The sequence below is a fragment of the Canis aureus genome, chromosome 5 (genome assembly GCF_053574225.1).
Source record: "Canis aureus isolate CA01 chromosome 5, VMU_Caureus_v.1.0, whole genome shotgun sequence".
Lineage (NCBI taxonomy): Eukaryota > Metazoa > Chordata > Mammalia > Carnivora > Canidae > Canis > Canis aureus.
The window spans coordinates 69,371,592-69,399,591 of NC_135615.1; the positions used below are offsets into that span (position 1 = coordinate 69,371,592).

Below are 28,000 nucleotides of genomic sequence, written 5' to 3' on the forward strand. Positions count from 1 at the left end.
AGCAAACCACAGCCAAGTTTTAATCATTTAATTAACACCTTTGAATGAAACACACAGAGAGCTTTATCATGTGTCTCACTCAGGCTTCAGGGCAGAGGGAATGGATTGTTTGTATAGACATATCAAAGACTCAAAAATTTAAAGAAATATATATATATACTTCTCTCTCTAACATTTTTGTGGAAATTAAAAATCAGAGGCTTTTGGTCTCTCCATTTGCACTAGGTCAAGCTCATTTCCCCCAGAGGACAAAGAAGGGCTGCCTCTTCTAGATCCTCCTTTCTCCTTTGTACTCTGTCCCACCCAGTGGGGAAACAAGCTCAGAAGATTCTAGCTGAGGATAAGGAGCTCAAGTAACATTGAGAGGGGAGGGGAGGGAAAGAAATACAGAAGTTGGGCTCCCTCCTACCTCCAGCAGCTCCAGAGCTGCTGCCAGGGCCTGTTTCATGGAGTCTTCAACCTGGTCTTGGCTCCCAGGGGGTTTGGTCAGGAGCTCTGAGCAGAGCCATGCATACGGACTATCCTCTTTCCTCAGCTCACTGGGCAGGTGTGACAAGTACCCAGGAGCGGCTCTCCCTAACCCACGGGGCAAGGGAGCAGCCTTGGTTTAGAGCTACAGGGAGAAGACAGTCATGAGGGAGGGCCAGAGGGACCTGGGCTCTCGTACCACATCCCCTATATTCCCAGCTCTTGTTCTGGGAGGGGTTCAGTCTCTCCAGAGAAGCAGCTAAAAGTGAGGTTCTTTGCCAGGCTCAAGCCCAAATCACTGTTGAGGAAAGAGGATCAAGACAGAAGGGGTGACCCTGGTGGCAGCCACACGACTGTGGAGGGAGGTACCAGGGCCAGTGGGGAAGTCAGCTTACCTAGATAGGTGGCACAGGCTGAAAATAGGTCATTAAAATTCCTAGAGGAGAGATCAGTAGCAGAGGCTGATGGCTAGGGGGCAATCACCCAGCCTGCTCCCTAGGAGCACTGAACACCCCCCACACACACACGGACTAGGAAAGAGCCTGGAATAGAGTGCACCTTTGGTTTCCCATCCTTGTCACTCAGTGTCAGCTCCCCCCTGTGAAACCACCTGCGCTGAAAGGCAGCTGCAGAAAGAACATGCACCAAGTAAAGAGAAAGGTCACAGAATGTAATCTATAGGGCTAGGTCTGGGCCCATTGCCCAAATAAGCACTCCCCTTGCCAGACCCCTCCACCCACCTCCTCAGGACTTCCTGCCCAGCTGAAAAGGACACAGCTTTGCCACAGCCCATGGGCTCTGAAGTGTTGTGCCCGCCTGCCCACCCCAACCTGTACAAGTGAAACAAGGGGCGGATGTTTGGCATCACCAAAGCGTCTACTGAGATGTCAACCTATTCCATTCTCCTACTCTCCGGAGACACCTGGTTCTTTTCCCCCACCCCACCGGGACCCTGGCAATCTCCCACTTGTCCCCCACATGGAGCACCTGGCAAAACTGGAAGGCAAGGAGGGTGGTTGGTGGTAAGTTGAGGCACAAGAGGGCTAACCCCTGCTGCACCTTTTGTGCTTTGGAATTCCACAGCCCCGCTCCTGCCTCCAGCCTGGAGAAGCCTGTGGGGATACAGTGACTCGCCCACCTCCAAGAACTAAGGAATGGGCACACTGGATCGGAGGGAGGGGACAGATTGGTCCCAGCTAGGGGCCAGCTACTGTGGACTGATGCTGCTGCCATGTAAACAGGCCCCTGGAATGTGGCTTCACGGGCCCTGGAGGATGGACATGCAGCCACTTTTCAAAAGTGCTTTGATTCTGGACTACAGTATGTGCATGATTTGAACATGGGGTGGGGGGCAAGGGAAAGAAACAAGTGAGGTGCTCTGCTCCCAACTGTGTGGCCTCGAGGCCAGCAGGGGGCGCAGCCACCCGCTCCCACTAGCTACCTCCTTCAAAATGAGGCTAAGGCCAAGACAAGCAGCAGCTGCCAGAGGGAAATCCATTGGGGGCGCGGGGAGAGGCAGGAGCTGGATGACTTGGAGGACAGATCAACACCAGGCTTGCATAAATATCGAAGGCTGTGAAGGTTAAGGCTGCAGGCATCCTCCCTACTAGATGAAGTGTCTGCCGTATCCTCTCGTCCTTGGAGCTGCTCAGGTCCCTGAGATTGTATTCCTGGGATGGGTCAGCAGTGCCAGCAAGGTGCCTGGTGGTCAGACCAGCTCTTTCTGTGGGTCTGCAGGGGGTGGGGGGAGAAAGGGACGTTCAGCATGGGGCCTCCCAGCTTGGTTCTGGATGCCCCAAACACATCCTCACCCCCTCAACTGACCAGCCACAGGCAGCACCAGCTGGATGCTTTACAAACAGTACCTCTAGCACGCTCACGTGGGAACCACTGCCCTGCACTTTATGGTGAGCAACTTAAAGCCAGAACGTGCAGAGAAAATGGCAAAGTTGGAGTTGGAACCCAGTAGGTCTGACTTCAAAGTCCCACACACCACACTGCTTCACTAGCTTATCCAGGGTGACAGCTCACCCTTCCCAGAGCCAGAGACCAGAAAAATCTTAAAGACCCAGTAACAAATCCCTAGTAGTGGGACTTCAGACAGCTATTTCCCATCACCAGTGATGGGTACCCCCCTCCCCCCCACACACACACTGTCCACTGTACCTGAGCCAGGCGGGCCCAGCTTCTGCTCCCCAGGGCCCACCAGCTGCACGACACTTCCATTCTCCGCCAGTTCCCCCTTAGTCCTGTCCTCGGAATGGAGCCCGTTGGTGGGAGGAGCAGGAAGGGACTCAGCCCGATGAAAGGCGGGGGAGCTGGGTGATGGGACCCCCCCAGAGGGCTTGCGGGCCACGGGTGGGGGAGCTTTAGGTGGCTTCTTTGGGGCTTGGGGTGGCCGCTGCTCTGAGATGTTCCGAAGTTCAGCCACCAGATTCCGCTGGAGGTCAGCCTGGGTCTCTGGGGACACGGGCCGCTCCAGCTGCAGCTTCTTGGTGCCCTTGGAGAAGATGAAGCTGGCCATAGAGGCAGGGGATTGGGGAGAGCGCGGCTCCGCCTCAGGTGGTCCATTGGGCTGGACACTCGCGGGGTCCTGGCTGGCAGCCAGACCGGAGGCCTTGAGTCGGACAGCAGCATGGAGCCCCGAGGAGGGGGCTGGCGCGGGGCTGGCCCGGCCCGACAGGGCCCTTCGTAGGGGCTTCTGGGGGGCCGATGGCCCTGATGCCGAGCTCGGAGCTACCCCAGAAGTGCCCACGGAGCGCAGCCGCACCATCTGCAGGAGGGAGGGCGTGACCAGGGGTGCAGCAGCATCCTCCCTGGGAGCCCCACTACCTTTGCTGCAGCCCACGGGTTCCTTCCGCGGGGCCTTGGCCAAAAGCCCTGGGACAGAACCAGCAGGAGGTGGGGCCGGTGGAGCTGGAGGAGGGTCTGGGGAACTGAGGAGCTGGCTCTGGGAAGAGACGGTACCTGAAGAGGTACCCGAAGAGGACGAAGCAGCCAGGGATCTGACAGGCCCTGGGGGGTCTGAAGGGCCTGCAGGCTCAGGGGCAGCCACAGAGAAAAATGCCTCCTCGGGTGGGGGGAAGTCAGCCATGGACAGGTCCTGCTCCTCAGGTACAGGAGGCGGGGGTGGGGGCCAGTGGGGGTCTTGGAGGGACTCCTCAGCAGTCTCGGGGGCAGACAGGGCCTCAACCACCTCTGGCTTCTTAGTGGGTGGGGGGGGAGGATGATAAGATGGGGGTGGGGAGGGTGGGGGGGACTTGTCTTTAGAGGCAGTGGGAGCCCCCGGTGGTGGGACCAGAGCTGTCTGCAGAGCTGGCAGGGGCTCGGGACTCCCATCAGTGGTAGAGACAGGCCCAGGGACCGCAGCAGGAGGAACGGGAGCCGGGGCAGCTTGGTTAGGGCTCTTGGACTTGGAAGGGGGTGGAGAGAAGGGGGCAGGCACCTTGGGGTGAGGAGGTATGGCAAACCTGTCACCCAGAGCGGTCGACATCTGTGTACCAGAACGATCTGAGGGGGCTGGGTCAGAGGATGAGGAACAGAGGGACGTGAGGGAGGAGGAGACAGAGGCCCCAGGAGACCGAAGGGAAGTGACCCGCTCTGGCTTAGGGGGCTGGGCCTTGCCTGGGGAAGCAGGGGCCCCTGCTAGGCCCTTGGGAGGGAGGGTAGGGGTACCGCTTTGGCTCGAGTACCCGCTGGAGGGTGAGAGCGTCCGTTCTGGGGAGCGTGGGGGACGCCGGGAGCCACCTGGAGACAAGCCAGGCACCCAGGGGCCTGCTGAGTTGGGGGGACAGGGGGCTGACCCCACCCCCTCTGACCCACCAGTGGTGGGCGGCCGGGGCACCTGCGGCTGCTGCTTCCGCTCAGGCTTGGGTGGCAACCCCAAGGGCCCATCAGGTGAGGCCAAGCCCCGCTGATGGAGTGAGTAGGTCCGGCGGGGAGGAGGCGGGGGCCGCTTCAGCTTACGTAGGGACACACTCCGGCCAGACAACTGCCCACTGCTCCGAATGCTGACTGTATCTGAGGCCTCAGCAGTGCTGCCCCCACTGGGGGAGCCCCTCCCACTGCCCCCCTGTGGAGGGGGGGCTGCACTATTGCAACCCACAGAGCCCTCAAGCCCACCCTCAGAGCCACCCTTGGAGGAGAGGGTGGAGCCATCAGACACGATCGTCTCAGAGGACTGAGAGTGGCTCCAAGTGTCACTGGAGGAGGAAGGGTGGCGGCTGCGGGGCCGCGGACTGGAGGCCGAGGAGAAGCGGCCCAGCGAGCGGACAGAGGCAGGGCTGGCTGACAGCAAGCTGCAGCGGCTCAATGTGCGCAGGCTGCAGCGGCCCAGGGCCACCACGTCCACTGTGGGCGGCAGGACAGCATCTGGGATCAGTTTTGACAAGTAGGTGGCCTGGGGCGAGATGGACATGGCTGGGCTCAGGGGCTCTGGAGGCCCTGCCCCTCCTGTGAGTCCAGGCACCGCTAAGGACATGGGCCGGGTCACCGGTGGGGGCCGGGCCCCCGTGGACCGACCAACGAGGGTGTCATCCCGGTAGATACGGTCAATGTGGCGCTGCAGCATGGCCTCTGCCTCGGCACCAGCCTCAGCCTGTGCCTCCAGCGCCTGCAGGGACACCCGGGCCCCTGTCCCCGAGGCTGGGCCTGCTGGGCGGCCATCCACTGTGGGGATGCGGACGGCATCCCGGGGACCAGGAGGCCGAGGGGTACCCGGTGCCTCACGCTCATTCCGCAGGCCTGCATGGGACAGGGAGGACATATGAGTCAGCAGAGGGTTGGGCCGGAGGTCCCCACACCCCCCGCGACCCTCCTACTCTGGGGCTCACCGAGTTCCTTCTGCACGTGCTGAGGCAGCCCCAGGACCGTGCTCCGTCTCTCACGCCGCCGCCGCCCTGACTTCCCGGATGATTTGGAAAATGAGTCATGAGGTCGGAAGGTAGAGCCTGGGGGCCAGTCCAGGGGAGAGAAACCATTAGAGAGCAGGTCTCAGGGCACATTTTGCAGAGCACTGCTTTCGCAGAATAACTAACAAGAGCTCTGCAAAAAAAGATTTCCATAATCAAGTAGGCGTGGGCAAAGCTAGGTTAAACAAAGCTAGACACTTCTTTACTGTAAGACTGCTGGAAGGCTTTACTAGGCCAAGGATAATTTCCATTTAGTGAACAATTATTATGTGTTAGCATGCCAAATATTTGGCATTCATTCTGCTAATGCAAGTACTCTTATTCTCATTTTTATAGAACATCAAACGGAAGATCAGAGTGGTTATAGGTTGGCCCCAGGTCACCCAGCTGCGACGTAGCAACATCAGGCTCAAACCCAGGTTTCCTGACTCCTAACTGTCCAGCTTTGTGGTCTGTGTGTGTGTGTCATGAGTCTCCAAGAAGACGCAGGATACTGCGTTTCCTGAATTCACTGACTCACAGAGCCTGGACAGGAGGGTGCCAGATTAGGAGGAAAAGAGGAAAGCTGCAGGGGCTAGGACCCCAGATCATGCCCACCCACCCCACCCCACCCCGCCTTGTCCAAGAATGTGGGCTGGTGAGCAGACACCTTTGCGCTGGATCATCTCCGAGCGGATGGAGAGCGCATCCTCTGCTGTGGAGCTCTCGGCTGTGTAGGATGTGGTCTGACTGCAGAAGGAGATGCTATCCTCATCCTGCCCGATCCGGGAAGACTGTTGGTGGAAGGAGATGAGGCCCCGGTATCAGACCAGCCCAGAAGCCTATGTAGGCCTCTTGCTTTTGCCCCTTTGGGGCAGCTTTTGACTCCAACTCTCCCTGGCCTCACCTAGCACTGAGCAGACATCAGCTGGCCTGGCCCTTAGGAGTCATCTAGTCTAGCCCTTCAGGATACAAGAAGGAAATGGAAATCCAAAAGGGTTCAGAGACCTATTTGCCAGAAATTAACCATGGAGGGAAAAGCAGAGTCAGGACTGAGCTGGGGGCAGGGCTCACCTGGATGCTCTGGGTGTCTCCATGGTCCCAGCCACCCTTATTCAGTTTCTGTTTTTCTGGAAGACACCAGAAAAGTGTGTTGAGCCAGGCCCCTGACCTTGGGAGCCAAGAGCTGTACTGGAGGGAAGGAGGTTACCTTGGTGTTGGAGGGAACGGAGCCCCTCCTGGGCCTGTGTGTGCAGCTCTTCCAGGTGAGGCGGTCGCCCACTGGGGAAGAAGACATTGTCCTGGTGCTCATCCACGATAGACCCTGGCCCCTGGCCAGGCCCTGCACTTAGACGTTTGTCACTCTCAGCCTTGGCAGAGCCTAGTGGAATGAAGAAGGAAGACAAGTGAGGCCCGAGGGCATCTGGGTCCTGGAGGTACCAGGCACCACAACAACGGCACCCCTGATCCTGAGACTGCACACAGCCCTGCACAGACAGGCAAAGACTACTTCCCCCAATCTGTACACACAACTCACAGTTCTCAGTTACACACTCAGTACACACAACCCCTGCATACACATACAAACTATCCCCAAGCACACTTTTATCTGAGTACCCACACCACACAAAGGACCCCATACAGGTCATATACCCAGGGCACACCAGCCCACCATATATGCACACAACACCCACAGGTTTCAGGATGTACACAAATAAACAGCACCCAAGTATAAATACATCTGGAAACCAACATCAAACAGGGGGTCCCACAGAACACACCTAGCCCCTACATATATACACAATATCCACAGTCCCCATTCTGTACATACTCAAACAGTACCCAGATATACACACAACTGTACTGGCACATCACTCAGGGCCTGACGCAAAGCACCCCATATACGTATGGCCCATAGCAAGTATATTTCTCTTGTCTCGCACATGCCAAGCTCCACTTTATGGAAAACAAACAACCCCCTTCCTATACCCCCTTGGCCCAGGCCCAGGAAGACACTGTGGGACACTAGAAAGGGGTAGAGGCCAGCAGGGGTCATGACCAGAATTCCCAGGAAGTCCTGGGAGGAGGGACAAACCAGGGACATGGCCTCTGTGTCCCATACTCACCCATGTGGCTGTCCCTTAGTGGAAGGATGGGCAGGGGAGAGGAGAAGGCCCCTGGGGCCTTCTACCCCCAGACAAGGCAGCTCTAGCCTCTCTTGGGAGAACAGTCCCAGGCATTCCCCCACTCCTGGAGGCCCCAGCCCCCAGTGCACAGGAGCCAGGGATCCATTACAAAGGATCCTGTTACCGGCCCCGCCCATGGGGAAGCTGGTCATCTAATCCTGGGAATTGGGGGCTGTGTCAGCACTCTGCAGCCCCAGCCCCCCTTTAAATGGAACCCACAACATAAGCAAAAGCACTGGGAGGGTCATGTGACCTTGGCAGCACCTTGTAGAGAGGCAGGAACAAAACAAGCCACACCCCAGGATCAGGGTCTTCAGCTTAGACACCTGCCCATTCCTCCCTCCTTGGCCCATTCTTCAACAGCCAGCTCCTGCCCCAGGAACCTGCAGGAACCCTACAAGGTCAGAGCTCCTGGGTCTCCTAACAGCCCAACCCATGGAGTCTTGCCTTATCCCTGAATTTTACAAGCTGGGGAAACAGGATAGAAAAGGAAAGGGCTTGCCTAAGGTCATCCAGCAAATCAGAGTCAATGCCAGGACCAAGCTCCAGGTTCCTGGAGGGGACTCCTGGATCACACTCAAAACTGAGGACCTGGGGATCCCTGGGTGGCTCAGCGGTTTAGCGTCTGCCTTCTGCCCAGGGTGTGATCCTGGAGTCCAGGGATCGAGTCCCACATCAGGCTTCCTGCATGGAAGCTGCTTCTCCCTCTGCCTGTATCTCTGCCTCTGTGTGTGTGTGTCTCATGAATAAATAAAATCTTAAAAAAAAAAAAACCTGAGGACCTTCCTTCCCCATCAAAAGTCCAATGAACGGTGGCCCATGTCTTAATCCAGGCCTAAAAGCCCAGTTCCAGAAGCAGAAAGCAGGTATAGAACCCTCCCTCCAAAACTTCTCCACCGCCCCGCCCTCAGCCTCTAAACAGCATTTCGGTGATCACGCCCCAAATTCCAGGGACACTACTTTCCTCTCTACTCTGCTCCCCACACACTGTGGGGCTGGCTGACCTGGGAGGGGGTGCCCTGCCTCTCAGAACTGAGGTACTGGGGTGTACCCAGCATAGTGTGGGCAGCCCTGGCGGGAGCAGTCTCACCCAAGCGCTGCAGGCTTCAAGGTCAGAGACACCTGCATCCAGCCGCCCAAACCCAACCAAGCAGACAAAGGCAGCGGAAAAGCCGCTGGACAAAGGCGCAGCGGAGGGCAGGGCGGCCTGGCCTCATTACTGCTCCCCTCCCCCACCCATGACCCCTCCCCAGCCTCGATCCCCCTTTTTAGGAAAAGGTCTGGCAAACCGAGGTGTCGGGGTCCCTCCTCTCCCCCTCCCCAGCCACACCCACTCACCCTTCTTCTTAAAGAGCCCGAGGAGGGCCGGCAGGCGGCGGCCCAGGAACACCACCATGACCGCGGGCGCCACTCGGGCCGTCCCCTAGGCCGACCTCTCCCGACGCCGGGCGCCGCCTTCACCGGAACCGGCCCGAGCGGAGCGAGTCGCCCGCCCAGCTGCAGAGCCGGCGCCAGGCGGGGGGAGGGGCTGCTCCCCAGGTCCTCCTCCCACCTGCGCCACTGATCCCGCCCCCCGCCGACCCCGCCCCTCAAGTGGAGTGCAGAGCAGGAACCTTCCCACATTCTGACGGGGAAACTGAGGCCCGGAACCTGCGGACGCTTGGCTCCGGTGGAGAGTATGACCGGCAGGGCTGAAAATACTCAGTCCCGGGGTCAGACCACTATCCCGTCCCCAAAGTCCTTTCCTCAACAGTCAGGAGCCAAAGCCATGGCAGGGGTCCCCGGCTGCCAGATGGTGGGTGGAAGAGCCACCAGACTACACTTGGCATGATGCCCATCCCCAAGTCCTCCTGGCTGGTGAGGGTAATTCTCTGGGGAAGGAACTCAGAGGTGGAGAATCCAGGCAGAGGCCCAGGACTGCCTGCCATGGCAAGGCCATTGGCAAAGGCCCGTGGAGGGGTGACAGCCAGCCAGGACCCAGGGACCCTGGGAAGCCAGGGAGATGCCCAGAGTAGAAACACAGTGGCTGGTGGGAACAACTCCTCATGTGTATGTACAGACCCATGCTTTCCAAAGGACTTTCTTCCCATTTTGGTCTTCTGGGAAGTAGCCCAGAGAAGCACCGTGAAGTCTCCAAGGTCACACAGCAGAGGCAGGCTTCATCGTATACCTCCTGCTCCTCCAGCCCAGGATCCTTCCCACTGGCCTCACTGTGACTTGGTGACTCTGCTGGCTCACCAGGCAGAGAGAACGGAATTAGCCAAGAAACCCGGTCATAGGGAAGGGAGTGGGAGGAGGTAACTGGAGGGAAGTCAGCTCCAAGTTCAAACTCACCTCCGTCACACACAAGTCATGACTTCATATGGAAACATGACCAATGAACTTCTCTTTATAAGACTGCTATGCCCATTCATTCAATCAGCAAGTATTTATTAAGCTAGAACCTGAGATTACAGCGAAAGGAGGAAAACTTTAACTTGTTCACCCTAGACCTAAATCGGTGCCTGTCATATTGTGGATTCAATAAACATTTGACAAATACAAAAAAAAATACATGAGTGAGGTAAACTAACAATACAATTTTAGATCAGTGAAGACTGAGGAGCTGTGACAGGGAAGGGGGTGCCTCCAGAGGGCATCAAGGAAAGACCATTGGAAGCAAAACCTGCAGAAAGCGGAAGAGCCAGCCAGGGCAAGTGTGGGCATGGAGACTTCTGGACAGACAGTAGCAAGTGTAAAGGCCTCAAGGCAGGAGTGGTGGAAGTTGGGGGTGGTGGGAGGGTCTCCCAGAACAGAACAGAGGGCCATGGGGTGGAAACACGGTGAGCAAGGGAGAGAATGGCAGGAGCCAGGGAGAGAATGGCAGGAGCCAGGACGGGTGGGGCCCCACAGGTCAGCATGGAAGGTTAAACTGGCTAATGACAGTGTTAAGAGATCCCTTTGGGCAATCCAGAAAGAGTAGCTGAGGCTATGGGCAAGAAACTGTGTGAAGACTGTCCCCAAACTCACCTCAGGATACCCGTCTCTCACAGCATCTTTCTCGCGGAGTCACGAGGGGTCTAAGAATTCACAATGGCTCCCCCGCTGCAAGACCCCTCTGCAGCCCCTTCCCCATCTGCTACCCCACCTCTCAGAGACCACTCAAGCAGAGGCTGAGCCCTCGCTCTCTGGAGAACAAACTTTTGTGCAGCTGTACCATCTGTACATCCACAGATCATTTAAATATGAACAACAAACCTAAGTTGGTACTTTAATTATCCCCACTTGACAGATGAGGAAATGGAGGCCAGAAAGGGCAAGCTGGGAAGGGCAAGGTGGCATTTGCCCTCACGACAACTTGAACCTGAAAGCTATGCTCTGTCTACCATGCCAGCCACAGACCTGATCTCCCCTCTGAAGAAGGGCTGAGGGACCCTATCATCCCCAGAGATTCGAGGTTTCTCTGCCAAATCCTCCACTCACCCCCCTCTTAGGCCAGACCCATCTGCCCCCTAATGCGCCCAGCTCAGGCAGAGGAGAGCAGTAGCCTCACACTTGCAGGGCGATTCATGCCAGCTGCTGGAGAAAGGCAAACAGTCTCTTCCCTCGTGCATCTGACAACGGCCCTTCAATGCAGGTTCTCGAACATACTCTCCAGTAACTGATCCTGAACCTGTGAGGCTCAGAGGGCTAGGTAACTTCCCAAGCTCTGGCTGGCTCCAAGACTGAGGCCTTTAACCACGCAGGACAGTCATCCTCAGCTCCCCCCCCTGCCTCTGCGGCCAGGGAAACTCGGGATGAGGGGTGGCGGTGTTGGAGGAACATCAGCTCAAGGTCCCAGACCCCCAGCTGGTGGTCAGGGCCACAGCTGCAAATTCCCAGAGGATTCAAGGCTCTCACACTTGATAACATCTGGTTGCTCCAGCAACACCCCTCCCCCCACCCACCCACAGCTTGGCCAGAGCATGAGGTCTCTCTGAGCCACCCAAGGCTCGGGTCCACACACCTGTGACTTGCTTAGGGAGGGGCTCAGCAACCTGTGTCTCAGGTGGACGGCAGGCGCCTCACAAAAAAACTGGGGCCCAGAGAGTGGAAGGACCTTGCCCCGGGCCACATTTAGAGTTCTTGTTCCAGGACCTTCTGCCCTAGCACAGTCCAGAGGTACAGCCTGGGGCAGAAGCTCACCAGCAGCCTCTACCTCCCCTCCTCCCCCACCTGCCTGAGGAAGGAAGCTTCCGGGATAGAAGACACCTTGCTCTTGGCCACACCCCTAACATGAAGGTCACACCAGGAAGCACACAAGCCAAGTTCAGGAACTCAGAGAAAGTCCACCAGCAGAGGATATGTGCGCAAGGACCTCCAAAATGTCCCCCTGGGGGCCCACCCACAGGTGTGTGCTCTCAGGACCACATCCACAAAGTACACCCAGGCCACCCTACTCCAGGTCCTCCTCACACACGAACAAGACTACAGACTCACACAGGACCCAGTCAGGTGGCTGTGTGTACACAAAGGCAGGTGCCTGTACCCCCCACTCTGGGGCTTTCCTGAGCCTAGGGACAGGGAGGAAAGAGGGAGGGAGCCCCCAACCCCCAAGGCCAAGTGTACATTTGTGCGCACGCGTACACACTGTCTTGGCAACATCCTGCATGGGGTGAGGCCTCAACCTGCCCCATTCCAGAGCAAGGGGCGGGGGTGGTGGCGCGCCCACAACCAGGCAGGCCTGACTCAGGGGAGAGGAATGAGGGGGGAGGGCACAGCTGGCCAGGTGGCCTTGCTCAGGAGCTGGAACCCTCTGGGCCTGGGCCTGGGCCTGACCCTGCTCCCCCACCACCACATCTGACCTGACCGCAGGCCAACCCAGAAGCCAAGATTCAGAGTGTTCAGAGGTCTTAAGTCTCAAACTCTGTACTGGTGAACAAACCAGGGCCCTCTAATAGGGGCAGACCTCAGAACACACGGAGATTTTATTCTCTTAGAGATAAGACAAAGGGACATGAATATCACAAAAACTTCCCAGTGAAGGTTTCTCTCTCTTCTGTCTCACAGAACACCTAACAAGAAACCTGAAAGGTGTGTATGGCTTTCTTTTTCACAAATGAGTACAAGGGAACGAGTCCAGGGAAAGTGACTTGCTCAAGGTCACCCAACCAGGAAGTGGCTGAGCCCACATTCAAACCTGGGTCTCCAACACTTTCATGGTCCTAAGTCTGAAGAAGTTAAGGGATGGGGGGGGGGGGCGCAACCTCAGTTCCTGCCCAAAGAGGGGGAGCTCTACACCCCACCTCTGCAGAAGGGAAATCCCCCTCCTTCCTTCCCTCAGTGGAAGACCCGCCCTAGAGCTGAGCTGCCCTAGAGCTGAGCTGCAGAGCTGCAGAGCTGACAGGCCGGTTCTAAGGTAAATATGGGGGAGCAGGGAGTGCCCCTGACAAGGAGAGGAGGATCCCATGCCTCAGGCACCTGGGGGAACCAGCAGCAGTGCAGGGAGGAATTAGCTACAATAATATTAATAAATGTCATAATGAGTTTCCGGGTCAGTCTCTGCTCCTGACAATGACATAATAATCTCTTTCGGCCAGGGTGCGAGTCTGAATTCCCAAGAGCTCTTTCCTTTGTTCCTTCAAGGCACGATTATTCCTATTTTCTAGATGGTAGAGAGGCAGCCACAATGAAGTCGAGAGAGGAATAGCCCAGGAGTCAGGAGGTCTGGCCTCGGACGAATGAATCAGCCTCTCTGGGCCTCAGTCTCATCTGTAAAGTAGGACTCACACCTGCCTCACCAAGTGCCTGGGAAAGCCAAAATCACACTACCAAGTACAAACACAAAGTGGTGTGCTCAGAGGGAGCCTCTGCCTCTCAAGGGTGGAGGGATGGGTAAAGGTCCCTCTCGGGGCCCCTCTGCCTTTCTACTCACAACTGGCATTTATGCGTGGTCTCATGAAATCCCCCCTCACCCCACAGAGGCACCCTCTCAGGGTTGTGACCAACCTAAGGTCACACGGCTAGTAACTGGCAAAGTCGGGGTATATGAGCCCAGCTCTGACGGGCTGCAAAATCTTGCTCTTCCCATGCTACCAGAGGCCTCCTCTCCCACCCACTTCTGGAGCTCTCTTCAAATCCCAAGTGGCATTAAGGACCATTATTAAGATAAGGTCTGATAAGGGACACTTCACATGAGTTCCCTATGGGCCCGTTAGTGACCTAGCCCTAACCCTTCTGCTCTGGAGGGTAGGGAGCTTTAAGGCCAGACCAGAGACCCCACAGCCCTGGGAGTCAGGAGCCTCAGGTTTGAGCTCTCCCTGAACCTCAACTGCAGCCTGATGCTGAGCCAGATTGTGTCTTTTCCGAGCCTCAGTGTCTTCATCTGTGAGATGGGAGGGTTGGCGAGCCATTTCTAAAGATCCCTCAGCATGTAGAGCTCTGCCCCTCTGAGGGTAGTGGTCCCCGCTGTGGGTCAGGGCCTGGGGCAGCAAGGGATCTCTGATCCCTCAGACCAGAGAGGGCTGGGTCAGCCCCTTGTCTGGAAGCCCAGGGTTTCCACAACCAAGTCCAGACATACAAATGGGGGAGACAGCAAGATGCTGGGGTAGGAAGTAAGAGGAGCAGACTTTTCCCAGGTTTGGGACCTACAAAAGACCCTGGCACTCCAGGTACAGAGATAGGGGGAGGGATGAAAAGAATTCCAGATGGTCTGACTCCACCAATGACTTAAGTCCATTCCCTCAATCTCCTCATCTGCGGGGGGGGGGGGGGGGGGGGGGGGGGGGGGGGGGGCGCAGGGGAGGGGGAGGATCCATCCATGTGTATAAATCTGACAGTACAATGTCTCGGAAAAAGAAGGCGGTATGGTGGGCGATGCTCCCTGGGCTCCCAATTCACATCCTCCACCAATCCCTCAAACTGCCCAGGACCAGAGATGCCCAGTGGACCCAGGGAGGGTATGGTGGGGTTGGATTCCTGAGATTGAAGGCCAAACAATGCCAGCAGGTTACAGTATCTTTCCAGCAGTGAGAAGGCCTCTCCCTGTCCCCCTTCATCCTTCCCTTTCATCCAAGGGCATTGATTGATCCAATGGACCAACAGTTCCTTAAATCTCAGGTCTCCTTCCATTTCCCACCTGCTCCCTCTCTGAGCCCTGGGGGGGCTTCAACGCGTTGTCCTCAAACCTGCCCCTCTCCCACAGCGCTTCCTCCACTTGTGCTCCCTGGAGTCCAAACCCCCAGGACCTCAAGCTTTCTTTGCCCAGAGGATCTGCAGGCACCTCAATCATAAGAAGAAACCCGTCTATTCCCAAAGTGATAAAGGGCACAGGCTTTAGAATGTGACAGGCTTGGTTTTGAATCTCTGTTCAGCTACCTCCTGCTGAGTGGCCACGATTAAGTGACTTTGCTTCTCCAAGCTCCAGCTTCCTCATCTGTAAAATGGGGACGATAATGGCTTCTAGCCTGTAAGACTGTTGAGGGATGAATGATTTAACCAACGTAAAGGGTTTAGCATAGGCCCTTATTTTTAGCTCTGAGTTATCATCTCTGTCCCTGTCCCCCAGCCAATCAGCCTTGAGCACAGAGCCTTCGCAGCCCCTCTCTAGCACTTATTCCCAACATCTGGTTAATCCCAGGTCCTATCACTTCTGGCACCTCCTCTGCAGTATCTCTGCAGCTGCCACTCCTCCCCACTCCCACAGCCTCCACCCTGTCCCCAGCCGTCACCTCCTCACCACCTCTCCCCTGGATTACTGCAATAGCCTCCAGACTGCTCTCTTAAGTTTCCACTCTCACCACTCCACCTCCCAACCTGTCCTGCCTGCACCTGCCCCTGTTTTGGCGCCATCTTCCTTACACACCACTTTCATAGGCTCCTCCCTTGCTCAAACACCATCACTGGCTCCCTATGGTCTATAGACTCTATCCCTCTCTGTTTGCCTTGCATTCCTTCCCTCATCTTCTCACAGATGAATCAAATGGATAAGTACTCAAACCCCAGTCCCATACCTAGGCATGTAACAGCAGAGGCCCAGGCTGGGGAAGCCTTAGAATCCTCAGCAGAGGTGAGACCAAAGGGACTGGAGCCTGCATTCACAATGGAACTCGTTCTCTTCTCAAGCAAAGGAAGGAGTCTCAACTACATTTCTCTCCAGCCTCCACACTCAGGCTCAACAATTTGCCTTTGCTGATGACCATCTTCCCAGAGATGAAATGCATCCCTGGTCATCTCTCTGGTTTACTCAACAGTTCAGGACTCATTCTAACCCTATAGATACTTCAAAGACCAAAATTTAAGACCACCACCCCCTCTCCATCTTCTAAAACTGACCCCAACCCAAAAGCCTTTGAATATACCTCAGCCCCCACACTTACTTCTGCGTTGCCTTGACATTGCTTTCTGGTTTTGTAGGGCCACTTTAAAGCCTGCTTAGTCCCTGAACAGCAGCAGGAACTGTAAGCACAGGGCTAGTGGGCAAGAGACAGTGAACACAGGCCTCTTCATCTCTCTCTCTCTCCACCACAAATGGTCACAAGTCCAGACCCACAGTTGGTTCTCAGGAAACCATCAGATTAGAGTGGCCACAGGAAGGCAGGGGAAGAGCCCCAGCCCCACCCCTCGGTGCAGAATCCGAGAGGAAAGACAGGTGGACACATCCAGGATTTCAGAATTGCTGGGACAAAGGGACTCCTGGAAGGTCCTGGAGTCTCTCATCAATCTACCTTCTGAGGAATCCTCAGAGAGCCCACCAGAACGTAATTAACCCTTTCTTGCTGTTATTTTGATTATCATAATTATTCTTCAAACCGCTACTAGCAAACGACCTTGGACAAGCCCACCTTCTCTAGACCTCAGTCTCTTTTTTTTTTTATTTTTTTTTTTTTATTTATGATAGTCACACGGAGGGGGGAGAGAGAGAGAGAGAGAGAGGCAGAGACACAGGCAGAGAGAGAAGCAGGCTCCATGCACCGGGAGCCCGACGTGGGATTCAATCCCGGGTCTCCAGGATCGCGCCCTGGGTAGACCTCAGTCTCTTTATCCACAAAATGGCTAGGCAGACTGTAAGGGTCCCAGAGGTCACCTAAGCTATGTGCCACCCCCCCCAATCCACCAACAGACCCCTCTGTAGGAGCCAAGAGGTCCAGAGACATGAAAGCAATCTGCTCAAGGTCACCAGAGCCCATACCAGAGCCACACTGAAAACCCAGATCCCCTCATTCCCAACCCAGGTTCTTCCTGTCACCCCCTGTGAGGAGGGATGAGATCATCAGGATCATTTCAGAACCTCGAGGAATGTGGGCCACCCTAGGAAGATATGGGTGGATTCCCTCACCACAAGAGAAGGAACCCCACCCCACCTTCTCCAGAATTCTTTCACTCCCAAAGACCAGAAGGAACACCTGTCTCTGTTGGAAGACCCCTTATCTTCTCCAGGGGTAGATCTACCTCCATGTCCCTACCCCATCTCTGGATTCACCAGGTAAGGGAACTAGCCACCCCCCACAGCCCCTCCTCCAGCACCCCCTGGGACTCTGGGGGATACCCTGAACTATCGCACCTTCTGGGGGAAACCAGGAATCCCATCTCCCAGCCCTAGGATTGGAGGCCTTCTCCATTCTCCCCCTCCACCCACCCCCCACTTGGAGGCTGGAATGTGACCCCGCGGAGAGATCCCGCAGCAAGCTGGGAAGGGCTGCGTTCCAGCTCGGTGGCTGCACTGAAAGGGGGGACATGCGGCAGCGACCACGGGGACCGCGGGTGGGGGAAAGGGGGAGGAGAGGCAGCGGCGACGCAGGTGGGGGTGGGGAGGGAGCCCAGAGAACCAGTCCGACTCCCGATCACGCCTGATGGAGGCGGCCCCGGAGTCTCCAGCCCCTGGTTTCCTGCTTCTCCCTTGTACCTTTGTCTCCCCTCCCTCCTGCAAACTTTCAGCCTGTTGGGGGCTAACAAGTGTGAGTGTGTGTGTACACAAGTGCCTGAGGGTCTGTCTTTCAGCCCGAGTGTGGGAGTCTGGCTGGCCGTGCAGTTCTTAACCCGTGTGTACATCTGTGTGCCTAAGCCACGGGCAACTGTCCCTACAGGACTGATGTGTGTGTGCGGTTGTGTGAACCTGCGCGTGGGGTATGATTCGCGGGGCTGTACAAACCGTATACCTAGGTAGCTGTACCTGCCTCAGGGTCTGTGCGTCCTACGGCGATGCTGTGGCTGTGTGTATGCGATCTTGTGTCTCCATGTCCGTACATGTGAGTGGGTGTTGTGTGTGGCCGTGTGAATTGTGAACATGTACGTGCGCCCGCCCGTGGGTATTAGTATGTACGTGTGCCTCTTTGCGCATGTGAGGGGTGGGGTCTGTGCGAGGGATTCCCGGCCCCCCACACTCACACCCACCAAGCCCCGGGAGGGGGCAGCAGCGGTGGCGGCGGCTGCGGCAGGGAGACCCTCCTCCCGCCTGCCCCGCCCCCACCCCCGGCCCCTACCTGCCGGCCGCTTCGCCGACCGCCCGAACCGCCAGAAGCTGCGGGCCCGGGGGCCGCTGGGGGCCTTCCTCTTGTGGTGTGAGTTGCCCATGGCGGGCGCGGGAGCCGGCGCGGAAAGCCTAGCGCAGCCCAACCAGCCGGGCCGCCGGGCCCGCAGCCCCGGGAGGGAGGCAGAGAGACGCGCGGGCGGCCACCGCAGGCGCCCCCGGCCCCAGCTCAGCCACGCCTCCGGGCCCCGCGGCCAATGGCCGGGCCGGGGGCGGGGCCGGCCGGGGGGCGGGGCCTGGCGCGCGTCCCGCAGGCTCCGCCCCTCCCGGGACCTGGGAGACCAGCTGAGCCACCCCACCCAGGGCGCTCGGGAAGGCCGGTGCGTCCAGGTGAGGCAGGCGGGCGGCGGGCTCTCCCAGCCGCGGGGCCGCCTCTCTGAGGACTGCAGTGGAGCCCAGAGAACTCGGAGCAGGGCCCCAGGCGGGCGGGGTCCGGAGCCCCGCGGCTGCTAGGGCCCCCCAGTCACCACCCTGTGAGTGTCACGTGTCTGTGTATCTCCCGTCGCTGTGCCTGTGCGTACAAATGTATCGATCTGACCGTATTTCTGTATTTCCGTGTCCAAAATAACAGCACCCTTTTATATAGCGCTTACTGTGTGCCAGGCGCTCTGATAACTGCTTTCATGCCACCTAACAATTCTACGAGGTAGGTAGTTTTATCATCTCCATTTTGCAGATGGGGAAGTTGAGGTTCCATGAAGTCAGCTAGTCAGCTGACTAGCCCAAAGTCGAGCAGTAAGCTACAGAGCTAGGACTCAAACCCAGACTGACTCCGACACCCACTGACCCTGCGACAACCACTGACCCCTCTAGTTTATCTGTGCCTCTGCGTGTAAACTGGGCATTGATAATTGTATGCTTGAATGTGGCTGTGTAGTTGTGTACCTGTATCTATGCCTGTTATCCTGAACACTTGGATCCCTCTGTGTAATCATGTGTGTGTGTGACTGTGTGTCTGTATCCATATGGAGCCTGTTTTCAAATGTCTGGATGTGTGCTTTTGTGTATCTGCCTAATTGTGACTGGTTCTGTCACATTGTGCCTGTGACTGGAAGTAATGGAGTGTATAGGTAAATGTACGTGAAGCCACCCATGTCTGTGTGCCCCTCACTCAGCTCCCCTGATACAATTTCTCAAACCTAGGCCAAGCTTCACCTTTTCCAAAAACTTTCCAGGCTGTCCTCACCTCTGTGTCCTTACAGGTGCCCTTATGCCCAGGGCCCAGAGCCTCTCCTTTACCATTGCTCTGCCCCATCTCTCCAACTAGGGGCAGCCTGGTGTAGCAGAGAGACTGTTTGGCTGGGAGTCCAGAGCCATCAGTTCTAATCCCCATATTGCTCATCCTTTCTGCCACCTGGGCAAGCCCCTCCACTACACCATGCTGCATCTTATGCTCAGTGGCTCCAGGGCACCCCGTCCCTCCCTGCAAAACTGGAGAGTCAAAGCTGAACCTCACCCTCCTTGAGGCCTATGTCTTGCTGAGAGTCTGAGGTTAACAACAGTACAGCCCCTGAGGGGTTATATTTTATTCATCCAACCAGAAAATACTCTTGTCAAGCATGCACTATATACCAAGCTGCGTGCATCAGGCTCCCGCTTTGCACAAAGAAGGGGGTCCTAGTGTTGGAAGAGAGCTAGTATCTGCTAGCCCAATTCCCTTAATTTACAGATGGAGCCCATAACGGAGAAAGCTGGTGTGGAGGAACGGAGACAACGCTCAATGATAACATCCAGATCCCTTGGCATGAGTTGAGCGATGGCAGGTATGCAAAGAGCTTCAAGGGATGTCTGGAAGGTAGCAGGTGCCTTAGCCTTTGTAGGAGGCCTTCCAGCAACTGTCCTGTCCCCAGCTCAACCTCATCTCCCACCACACCCCTCTCATTCTCAGAGCTCCAGCTGCACAACCCTGCTTACCACCACCACCACCCCAACCCACCCTCACACCACCAACTACACACTTCCAGGCCTTTCCACGTGCTGCTTCCTCTTCCACCTTTGCCTGGAAGATTCCTCATTCGCAACACCCTGCTGGACAGTCTGTTCCTCCAGGAAGTCCTCCTTGCATCCCTCCTCCCCTAGCTCAGCCCCCTGTGCTCCCACAGGCAGTAGTATGGCTCTCTGATAGAATGGATCATACCTCAGGGCCCCCCAGCACCCTGTGTAACACCATCCCAACACTTGTCTCAAGACAGCAGTTTGTTTTAGTATCTTTCCAACCAGTTCCTCAAGACAGTGATCGCCTCCCTCCCTTTAGTAATCTGAAGCAGAGCAGCATAGTGTTGGGCACACAGCAGGAGTGCCGTGGGTGTTGAACAGGAACTGGTGGAGGCAAAAAACAGTGGGCTTGCCTGGTGGGGTTTGGCTGCTGACATAGGTGGTGATGATGGCACTTAAGTACTGGGAGAGGTGAAGAGGCACAGGCAGGAGAGTCCCAGTCTCACGTTCATTCACTACAGAGGCTGTGCTTGCTCCAGGATCCAGGAGGAAGAGTACTGCCTGCAGCCAAGAGCATGAGAGCCTGGGGTAGGACCGTGGGAAGAAGTAGATGGGATAGAAGACCAGAACTCCTGGCAACCACAACACAGGGCTTGAGTGCCTCGTGACTCCCCTGAACGGTGGGGAAGACCTCGCCTAGCCAGGGGCTTGGAGGAGGGGGTGTCCTAAGCAGACAAGACGCCCCACTTGGAGCAGACCCCAGCAGCAGCCTTCTGGGAATTATGCACTTTGCCAGAAGAATCGGGGTTGAAACCCTTTGCAAGCTGAGCTGTCTCTGTCTCCCCTCCGTGCCAGTCATAGGGCTGGGCACCCAGAGAGAGAGCTGACAGCCTTTGATGAACCGGCCCCTGAGGGCAGGAGACACAAAAGCAGAGAGACAGTGGAATATAAAAATGGGAGAGATGGACGATTTCACCCCTCCTGCCCCAGGAAGCTGCTGCCACCTACTTCTCCCCCAAGTTGGCCAAGGGACTAGAGGAGGTCAAGGGGTCTGCTGGGTCTGCAGACAGGCAGGAGGAAGGTGGAGGTGTGAATACCTGCTCTCCCCACCCCACCACTTTCACTGTAGCCCAAACAATATACAATGCCTCCTCTCATTAGTTTTCATCAGCATGTGACAGGCCAGGAGCAGCTGAGACAGCTTTGAGGGCTGGGGAGAAGGGGATTTCTTGGGGGACAGCTGAATAAGGGGAGGCTCTCCCTCTGCCCTCTTCTGACAAGAGTGGAGATTTTTTTGGCCACCCCCGTTCAGCAAACCTTGCTGGTGGCCCTGCTCCAGGGGCAGGAAAGGGACAGAAGAGTGGGAGGAGGGCCCATCCTAGCCTGAAGGGGATTTCCAGAATGCTGGGATGTGTGCCATGGGTGGGGATTTGGGGCCTCCAAGAGGAGGGAGAGGGAGAGGCAGCTGGAATGAGCCCCTGAAGGTGCTGGAGGTAAGGGAGGGGATGGAGGCCTTCTGGGCCTCAGCTTCCTGCTCAGCTCATCCCACTCCTGGTAGAGGCAACTCTCTGGGATGGGATTTTCCATTTGAAGTCTGAACAAAGGAGTAGGGAAGCTGAGGGCAACCTGGCAGGTGAGGGCTCCTGCTCCACCTCTAATGCTGGCTGGCTGTATGACCTTGAGCAAAACACTTCGTCCTCTGGGCCTCCACTGCTTGTCTGTATGTGGCATGAGGGCAGCCTGTGGCAGCTCAGGCCATCAACTCTGAGCATCTAGGACCAGCAGATGCCCATGCTCTGGGGCCCATTTCGGATCACCCACCTACAACACAAAGGCACTTTGTGCCAGGCCCAAAGTGCCAGGCACTTTGGGCAGGGCAGAGAGAAAGGACCACCAACCCAGCTCCCACCCTCCAGGTATTCAAAAACAGTGGGGTAGGGCGATTCCTGTGCTCACAGAACCCAGACAGCCAGCTGGCTCCAGCGCCTTGCAGGTGCCATGCCTGATTCCAGCACTACAAATCCCTCAACCCCAGCTTCCCCTCATCCTTCCACTTTAGCTCATATGTTACCTCCTGGAAGCCATCCCTGGTCTCCCCTCTGGGATCACTGTGCTCCCTCCTTTGTCACACTTCTTGACCCTTAATTACCTGTTCAATGTCTGGTTCCTTCCTCAGATTGTGAGGTTCATGAGGACTAGGACCTTGTGTCTCATTCATCCCCAGGACCATGTCTGGCACAAAGTACTTATTACCTAAACACTTACTAAGTATTTTGAAGTACATTAGTGAGGCTCCCTCTCCCACCTGGACTCAAGGCAGATAATGCCCATCCCTTCGCAGGGGCCTAAAGGAAGTGGATGCAGATTCCTCTATGAAAGTCACTCCCGCATTGGATGTATCCCACAGCAGAGGGAACCCTACCCCTATCACATTGGTCCAGACCCCAGGCTAAGGACACTGAGATGTCCTACCCAAGAAGGTAGCCAGAAAAACAGACTGTCCAATTCCAAATCCTGTAAGCACCCTGCTCTAGTCTGGAGGCAGTAATCTCTCTGGGGGCTATCACAGAGATGATGACACTGGCACCAGGCCTTGAGAGATGAATGAGTTCAGTGGATAGAAAAATAAAGAGAAGCACACCCTAAATAGGGGAAACAGTGCACACAATGGCACAGAATGTGGAACTACATGGAGTGTTTATTGAAGAGCAAATAGAGAGGTGCCTGGGTGGTACAGTCAGTTAAGTATCTGACTCTTGATTTCAGCTCATGGCATGACCTCAGGGTTTGTGAGATTGAACCCTATGAGGGCTTTGGGTCAGGTGTGGAGCCTGCTTAAGATTCTCTCCCACTCCCACTGTCCCTCTCGACCCTCAAAGAAGGAAGGAAGGAAGGAAGGAAGGAAGGAAGGAAGGAAGGAAGGAAGGAAGGAAGGGAGGGAGGGAGGGAGGGAGGGAGGGAGGGAGGGAGGGAGGGAAACAGACACTATCCTGCCCTTAAATAAGCAAGGTGTCCATTACCCAAAGTCCCTTTGGGTCCTCACTTTGCTTTAAGAGAGCTACACAGGCCCCTCCCTCAGAGAGAGATGGCATCATTCACACAGATTCTCCTTGCCCACCTTACTATACCCTGTAGCCCACCAGGTCCCAATGTCTTTTTTTTTTTTTTTTTTTAGACTTTATTTACTTATTCACAAGAGACACACAGAGAAAGGCAGACACATAGGCAGAGGGAAAAGCAGGTTCCCTGTGGGAGCCTGACGTGGAACTTAATCCCAGGACTCCAGGATCATGACCTGAGCCAAAGGCAGATGCTCAACCACTGAGCCATCCAGGTGCCCTTGGATCCCAATGTCTTGTCAATGACTGGCCAAAGGGCAGACTTTCCTTTCTTGAGCATAGCTCCCACTCTTGTGGTCCCAGCCCATTCGCAAACCAGAATTCTAGAACCAGAAAGGCTCTCAGAGCCCATAAAACCCCATCTTTGTCAAGACAGGGCATGTGTGGCTCATAGTGGGGCAGAACTCAAACTCAGAAGTCTCTCCACAACCCCACACCAAGGACCATTCTTCCTGAGTGGCCAGAGTTCTTCAGGTCAAATCTACTGGACCTGAATTCTTTCAGAACTGAAGCTACCCGCACTCTGACACACACACCCCAGCCTCAGCCTGGCCACTGCCACTGCCCAAGAGCAACCTTTGGGAGGGCTACACACCATACACTCCTACAGTGGGTACTCCTCTCCAGAGTCAGAAACACACCTAGCCTCATATTGCTTTGTTTCGAGAGTATGGCCTCTGGAGGCAGACTGCTTCTGTCATTGCCGTGCTGTGAACATGATTTCCATGCAGGTGGGGACCTTGCCCGTCTCATCCCAGGTATTCACATTACCCTAAACAGTGCCTGACATTGAGTAATACAGAGTATGTCTTTTTCAATGAAGCTGAGTGACCTTGATCAACTTACTCTCACCTTCTGGGTCTGTTTTCTCACCTATAAATGGTAATAACTACCTCCTCCCAGGTTATTGTGAGGACAAAGGAAAATATTTGTGAAAATGTCCAACATAGGTCTGACACATAGCAGCCGTCATGTTACTTTTTCAAATTAGCCAGCATCTGGAGTACCTGGGTGGTTCAAGTCAGTTGAGCGGTAGACTGTTGATTTGGCTCAGGTCATGATCTCAGGGTTGTGGGATTGAGCCCTGCTTCTGGCTCCCTCCTCAGTGCAGGCTGCTTGAGATTCTCTCTCCTCTTTCTCCCCCTCCTCTCTCTCTCTCTCTCTCTCTCTCTCTCAAATAAATAATTAAATTAGCCAGCACCCTGCCCTCCTTCTACACTCTGCTCACCTCCTACAGAAAGCCTCCCCTGGTTATCTGTTGGGCTCTGGTCTTGGCATCTGTCCCAGAAACACTTCCTCCCCACATACTTGTCTAGAGTCCAGGTAATATTTCTGGAAAATATGGATTCTTATTTGTTTACCTTTCCTTATGCCTGAATCTTCCATTGGACAAAGGTCGATTCCAGCTTCTGTGGCTGCCCCCCTCAATCATCATCACCCCTGCTATGAGTTCCTGGGGTGTAACCAAGACCTGATTTCTGAATATGGATCAGCCAATGTCCAAGTCCTTAGCATCACAACTACAGAAACCTGCTCCCATCTAGACCATTCTCCACAGTTCACAAGGCACTTGCTTGTCTATTATCTGATTTGACCCCCAGGACACCCCTGTAAAGCCAGGATTTATTCTTCCTATTTTATAGATAAGGAAACTGAGGCTCAGAGGGGTTCACAATCTGCTGGTATCATGTGGCCTGGGAGGGGGAGCAGAGTTGTCCTGTCAGCCTCTGAGCCCATTCCCTCCAGGCTGAGTCTTTAGAGCTCAGGTAAAGGTGATAAATAGTATTAAGCCCTTGCATTTCTGTGGTGATTTCACATTCCTGATTTCCACATTCACTCCTGAGAGAATCTTTTTTTTTTTTTAAGATTTTATTTATTTATTTGAGACAGAAACAGAGACAGCTGAGAGAGAGAGAGAGAGAGAGAAAGCATGAGCTGGGGGGAGTGGCAGAGAGGAAGAAGCAGGCTCCCCACTGAGCAGGGAGCCTGACTTGGGGCTGGATCCCAGGACCCTGAGCCAAAGGCAGATGCTTAACCACTGAACCACCCAGGACTCATGCCCTGCCACTCTTGAGAGAATCTTATGGACACAGAAATCTTGGGAGTTCACAGACCCACCAAGGCAATGTTAGCCAGAGGGTCACCCCTGTGAGAAGGTCTCCTCCCTTTCCTGAGACAGTAATGGAATCAATAGGGCCACAGAGAAGTTGCTGCCCAATGTCATGGGGCTTGCTAGTGACTGAGCCAAGATCCCAGCTCTAATTTGCCTGACTTTCCTACTCCTCCCACTCTGTCAGCTTCCCTCACTTCTCTCTGGGGTCTCCTGCCACCCATAGAATGGGTTGGATGAGATCTTTCAGCCTGACCCGATGGCCTGTGTCCCACCCCCATGTCCTATTCATGACAACAGTACCAGTTTTGGAGCAGATAGTGTGAGTTCGAATCCCAGTTTGGGCAAACGAAGCACACACTGTCCCCGACCCTCAATTTTTCCATTTGCAAATGGGCTCAAGTGAGCTAATGGATACACAGCTCCTGGCACATTCAGAATAATCAATAACTGTCAGATTTCCTCTCTTTCTAGGTCTGTGCTCAAAATTCTACTACAATTTCAGTTTCCCCATTGTACTGTAGGGGAGTCAGATTAAGGGAGCCACACCCTGCATCTCAAAGACTGGGATTGGGGAGCTTCCCAGCAAAGGCCCTTGACCTCTTAGAAATTGTCTGTATATTCCTTCTTCCCGTCTCCTCCAGTCTCCATTCTGAACATTTTCCCCAGAAAGAGTTAAGCCTTCTTTGGCCTTCCCCTTCCTGACCAGCAGTGCCAATGAAGATTAGAGAGATTGGATTTATTTCTCTTAATAAACAGAAGAGAAGTTGGGCCAGGCAGGTGACAAGGAAACAATTGGAATAATAGGAGGCTGGAGCGAAAGGGAGCAGGACTTCCTCTAGTTGTACCTGGGGCCACCCCCAGACATGGAGAAACAACAGCCAGGGGCAGGGAGGTGTTTCCTATGCACGTGGACTCAAGTTAGGCCGACCTGCTGCCCAGAGAGCCCAGTGCTACCAGATACCTAACACAATGCAGGGGGAGGCCTAGCCACTGACCCCATGACCCCAACCCAGGCTGTTGGAGCAGGGACCTACAGGGTCAGATTTTCCAGCCCCTGCCTCCAGGGTGGTCTCCAAAGGGAAAGGGTCCACTGCCCTGGAGTACACCACTCGCCTTCTATCTCCAATCCTGACAATCGGACCAGATTCCATCCTGCTGCAATTATGACCCATGCCCTCTTGAGATGGGGATGACTTCAGACTGAACCCCATGGGACAGCCTTAGGAGTGACTCTGCATCCAGTTGGGAGCATAGAGCCCTCAGAAACACCTCTCACCCAAAACCCTCCCTCAGGGCTTGTCCCAGCCATCCTGGCCCTAGCACCCTGACTTCTATTTGTACCTGGGCCAAAGGCCCTCATCCAAAAGGAAGATCAGGCCGGATGCAATCACACAAGAGGCTTTTCACCCTCTTCCTGACCCCTCAAATGTTCCTTCCAATTCTCTTGCAGAGGAGGTGGTTAAAGGACACTGGGAGGGTAAACACAAAATGGGATGGGCCTGCACACACCGCCATTTCCTCACCTCTGGCACTGCAGCTCAGGCCATCGGGAAAGGTAGACTTCGGAGCAGGGCAAGCCCCAAGGGAGCCCCACCCTCTTGCAGAGACACTCATGCCCTGCCTCTCAAACCGGTGACAGAAACAGGGGGAAAATGAGAAAAGAACCAAGCAAGTGCCCAAAAGGAAAGTGGCCCCAGCAGGGATGGGCCAAGTCAGCCACCCCTTCCGTCCCCTCAGACAGAAGCATCTTGTCCCCATCAGGCCAGAGGGAGCCCAGAGACAGGGAATTGGCGATAGTATTTTAAGTACCCATCGCAGCCCAGGTACAGCGTCTCCATTAATTTGGGCCTCAGTTTCCCCCATCTGTAAACACACTTCCAACGCTGGCATGTTTCTACCAGGACTGGGAGAAGGAGTGATGGGGAGGGGCGCCACGTTTGGTTGGTTCTCACCGGAGAGCTCTCCACCCCCAGGAGATGTAGTTTTGCGGTTTGGCCCAGGGGAGCGATAAGGGGGGCTGGGTGGGAAAGGCTAACCTCGTTAGGAGCCCAAAGCGTGCTATGGCCCACGCTGGGTCCTCTGTGGGGCTGAAACACCTTTTGGGTGCAGCTGACCTTCCGGACCTGGAGCAATCCCCACCAGAGTCGCAAGGCCACTTGCCTCTCCTACGGGCCCCAGGCCGGACGCAAGTCTCTGACCCCCTGACTCAGCAGAGGGCAGAACCTGGTGGAGCCTGGGGGAGGGGGGTTGCCTCACCGTCCCAAGAGCCAGACGGCCAGCACTTCCTGCTTCAGCCAGGAGATTCCTGCCCCAGCCGGGGTCCCTTCCCCCTAGAATGGGGCCGGGCAGAGTCTGGGAACTGCTGGGGGAGGGGGCGGCGGCGGAGAAGCGGGGGAGCGGCCCGAGCCGGGGCTCCCGCGGCCTCGGTGCCGGCGCCTCGGGGCTCAGCGCTCCCACACGCCGCGCGCCCCGGGAGCCACCCGGGCCGCACCCTCGGCGCCGCCCGGCGCGCAGCCCAGGTGCCCGGCCGCCTTACCTCGGCCTTTACCCTTGGCCCTCTTGGCCTTGTCGTCCGCCTTCTTGGCCCGGGGGGCGGCCGATTCGGCGCCCTCGGCCCCCGCCGCCTTCTTCTTGCGCCGCTTGCCCCGCAGCCAGCTGAAGGCGCGGCGGAGGCCGGACGCGCCGGAGCGGGACTTCTTCCTGCGCGGGGCGCCTCCCGGGCCTCCCGGGCCCCCCGGGTCGTCGGCCGCAGGTGCGGCGGGGGGCGCGCGGGCCGCCATGGCGCGGCGGGCGGACCTCCGGGC

At 56.0% G+C, this 28,000-nt stretch overlaps 1 protein-coding gene and 1 long non-coding RNA gene across 4 annotated transcripts in view; one reads left to right on the forward strand and one right to left on the reverse strand.

Moving 5' to 3' along the window:
* Positions 1-13: 13 nt before the first annotated feature.
* Positions 14-27,991, reverse strand: NHSL3 (NHS like 3). 3 transcript variants are annotated; one of them, XM_077898615.1, is made up of 7 exons: positions 27,733-27,991; positions 6,568-6,738; positions 6,432-6,487; positions 6,028-6,151; positions 5,301-5,417; positions 2,635-5,211; positions 14-2,199 (listed from the first exon to the last, which is right to left on the reverse strand). In XM_077898615.1, exons 1-7 carry the CDS (start codon positions 27,974-27,976, stop codon positions 2,177-2,179), a joined length of 3,312 nt encoding a protein of 1,103 aa, XP_077754741.1. In that variant the 5' UTR covers positions 27,977-27,991; the 3' UTR covers positions 14-2,176. The 3 variants fall into 3 exon arrangements, with proteins under 3 accessions (XP_077754741.1, XP_077754743.1, XP_077754744.1); XM_077898617.1 differs by lacking the exon at positions 27,733-27,991 and adding an exon at positions 17,983-18,172; XM_077898618.1 differs by lacking the exon at positions 27,733-27,991 and adding an exon at positions 8,882-9,034.
* LOC144314482 (uncharacterized) overlaps positions 16,764-28,000 on the forward strand; it is a 34,882-nt gene continuing 23,645 nt past the window's right edge. The window contains exons 1-2 of the long non-coding RNA XR_013380391.1: positions 16,764-16,985; positions 19,699-19,792. This is a non-coding gene — a long non-coding RNA (uncharacterized LOC144314482). The remainder of the gene's footprint in view (positions 16,986-19,698; positions 19,793-28,000) is intronic.

Excerpts from the sequence above, each read along its gene's own strand:
- NHSL3 (XM_077898615.1), bottom strand. The coding sequence starts at position 27,976 with ATGGCGGCCCGCGCGCCCCCCGCCGCACCTGCGGCCGACGACCCGGGG. Across the intron at positions 6,152-6,431 it reads GAGACACCCAGAGCATCCAG|TCTTCCCGGATCGGGCAGGA; the intron begins GTGAGCCCTGCC and ends TTCCACCAACAG. Across the intron at positions 2,200-2,634 it reads GCTGGGCCCGCCTGGCTCAG|ACCCACAGAAAGAGCTGGTC; the intron begins GTACAGTGGACA and ends CACCCCCTGCAG.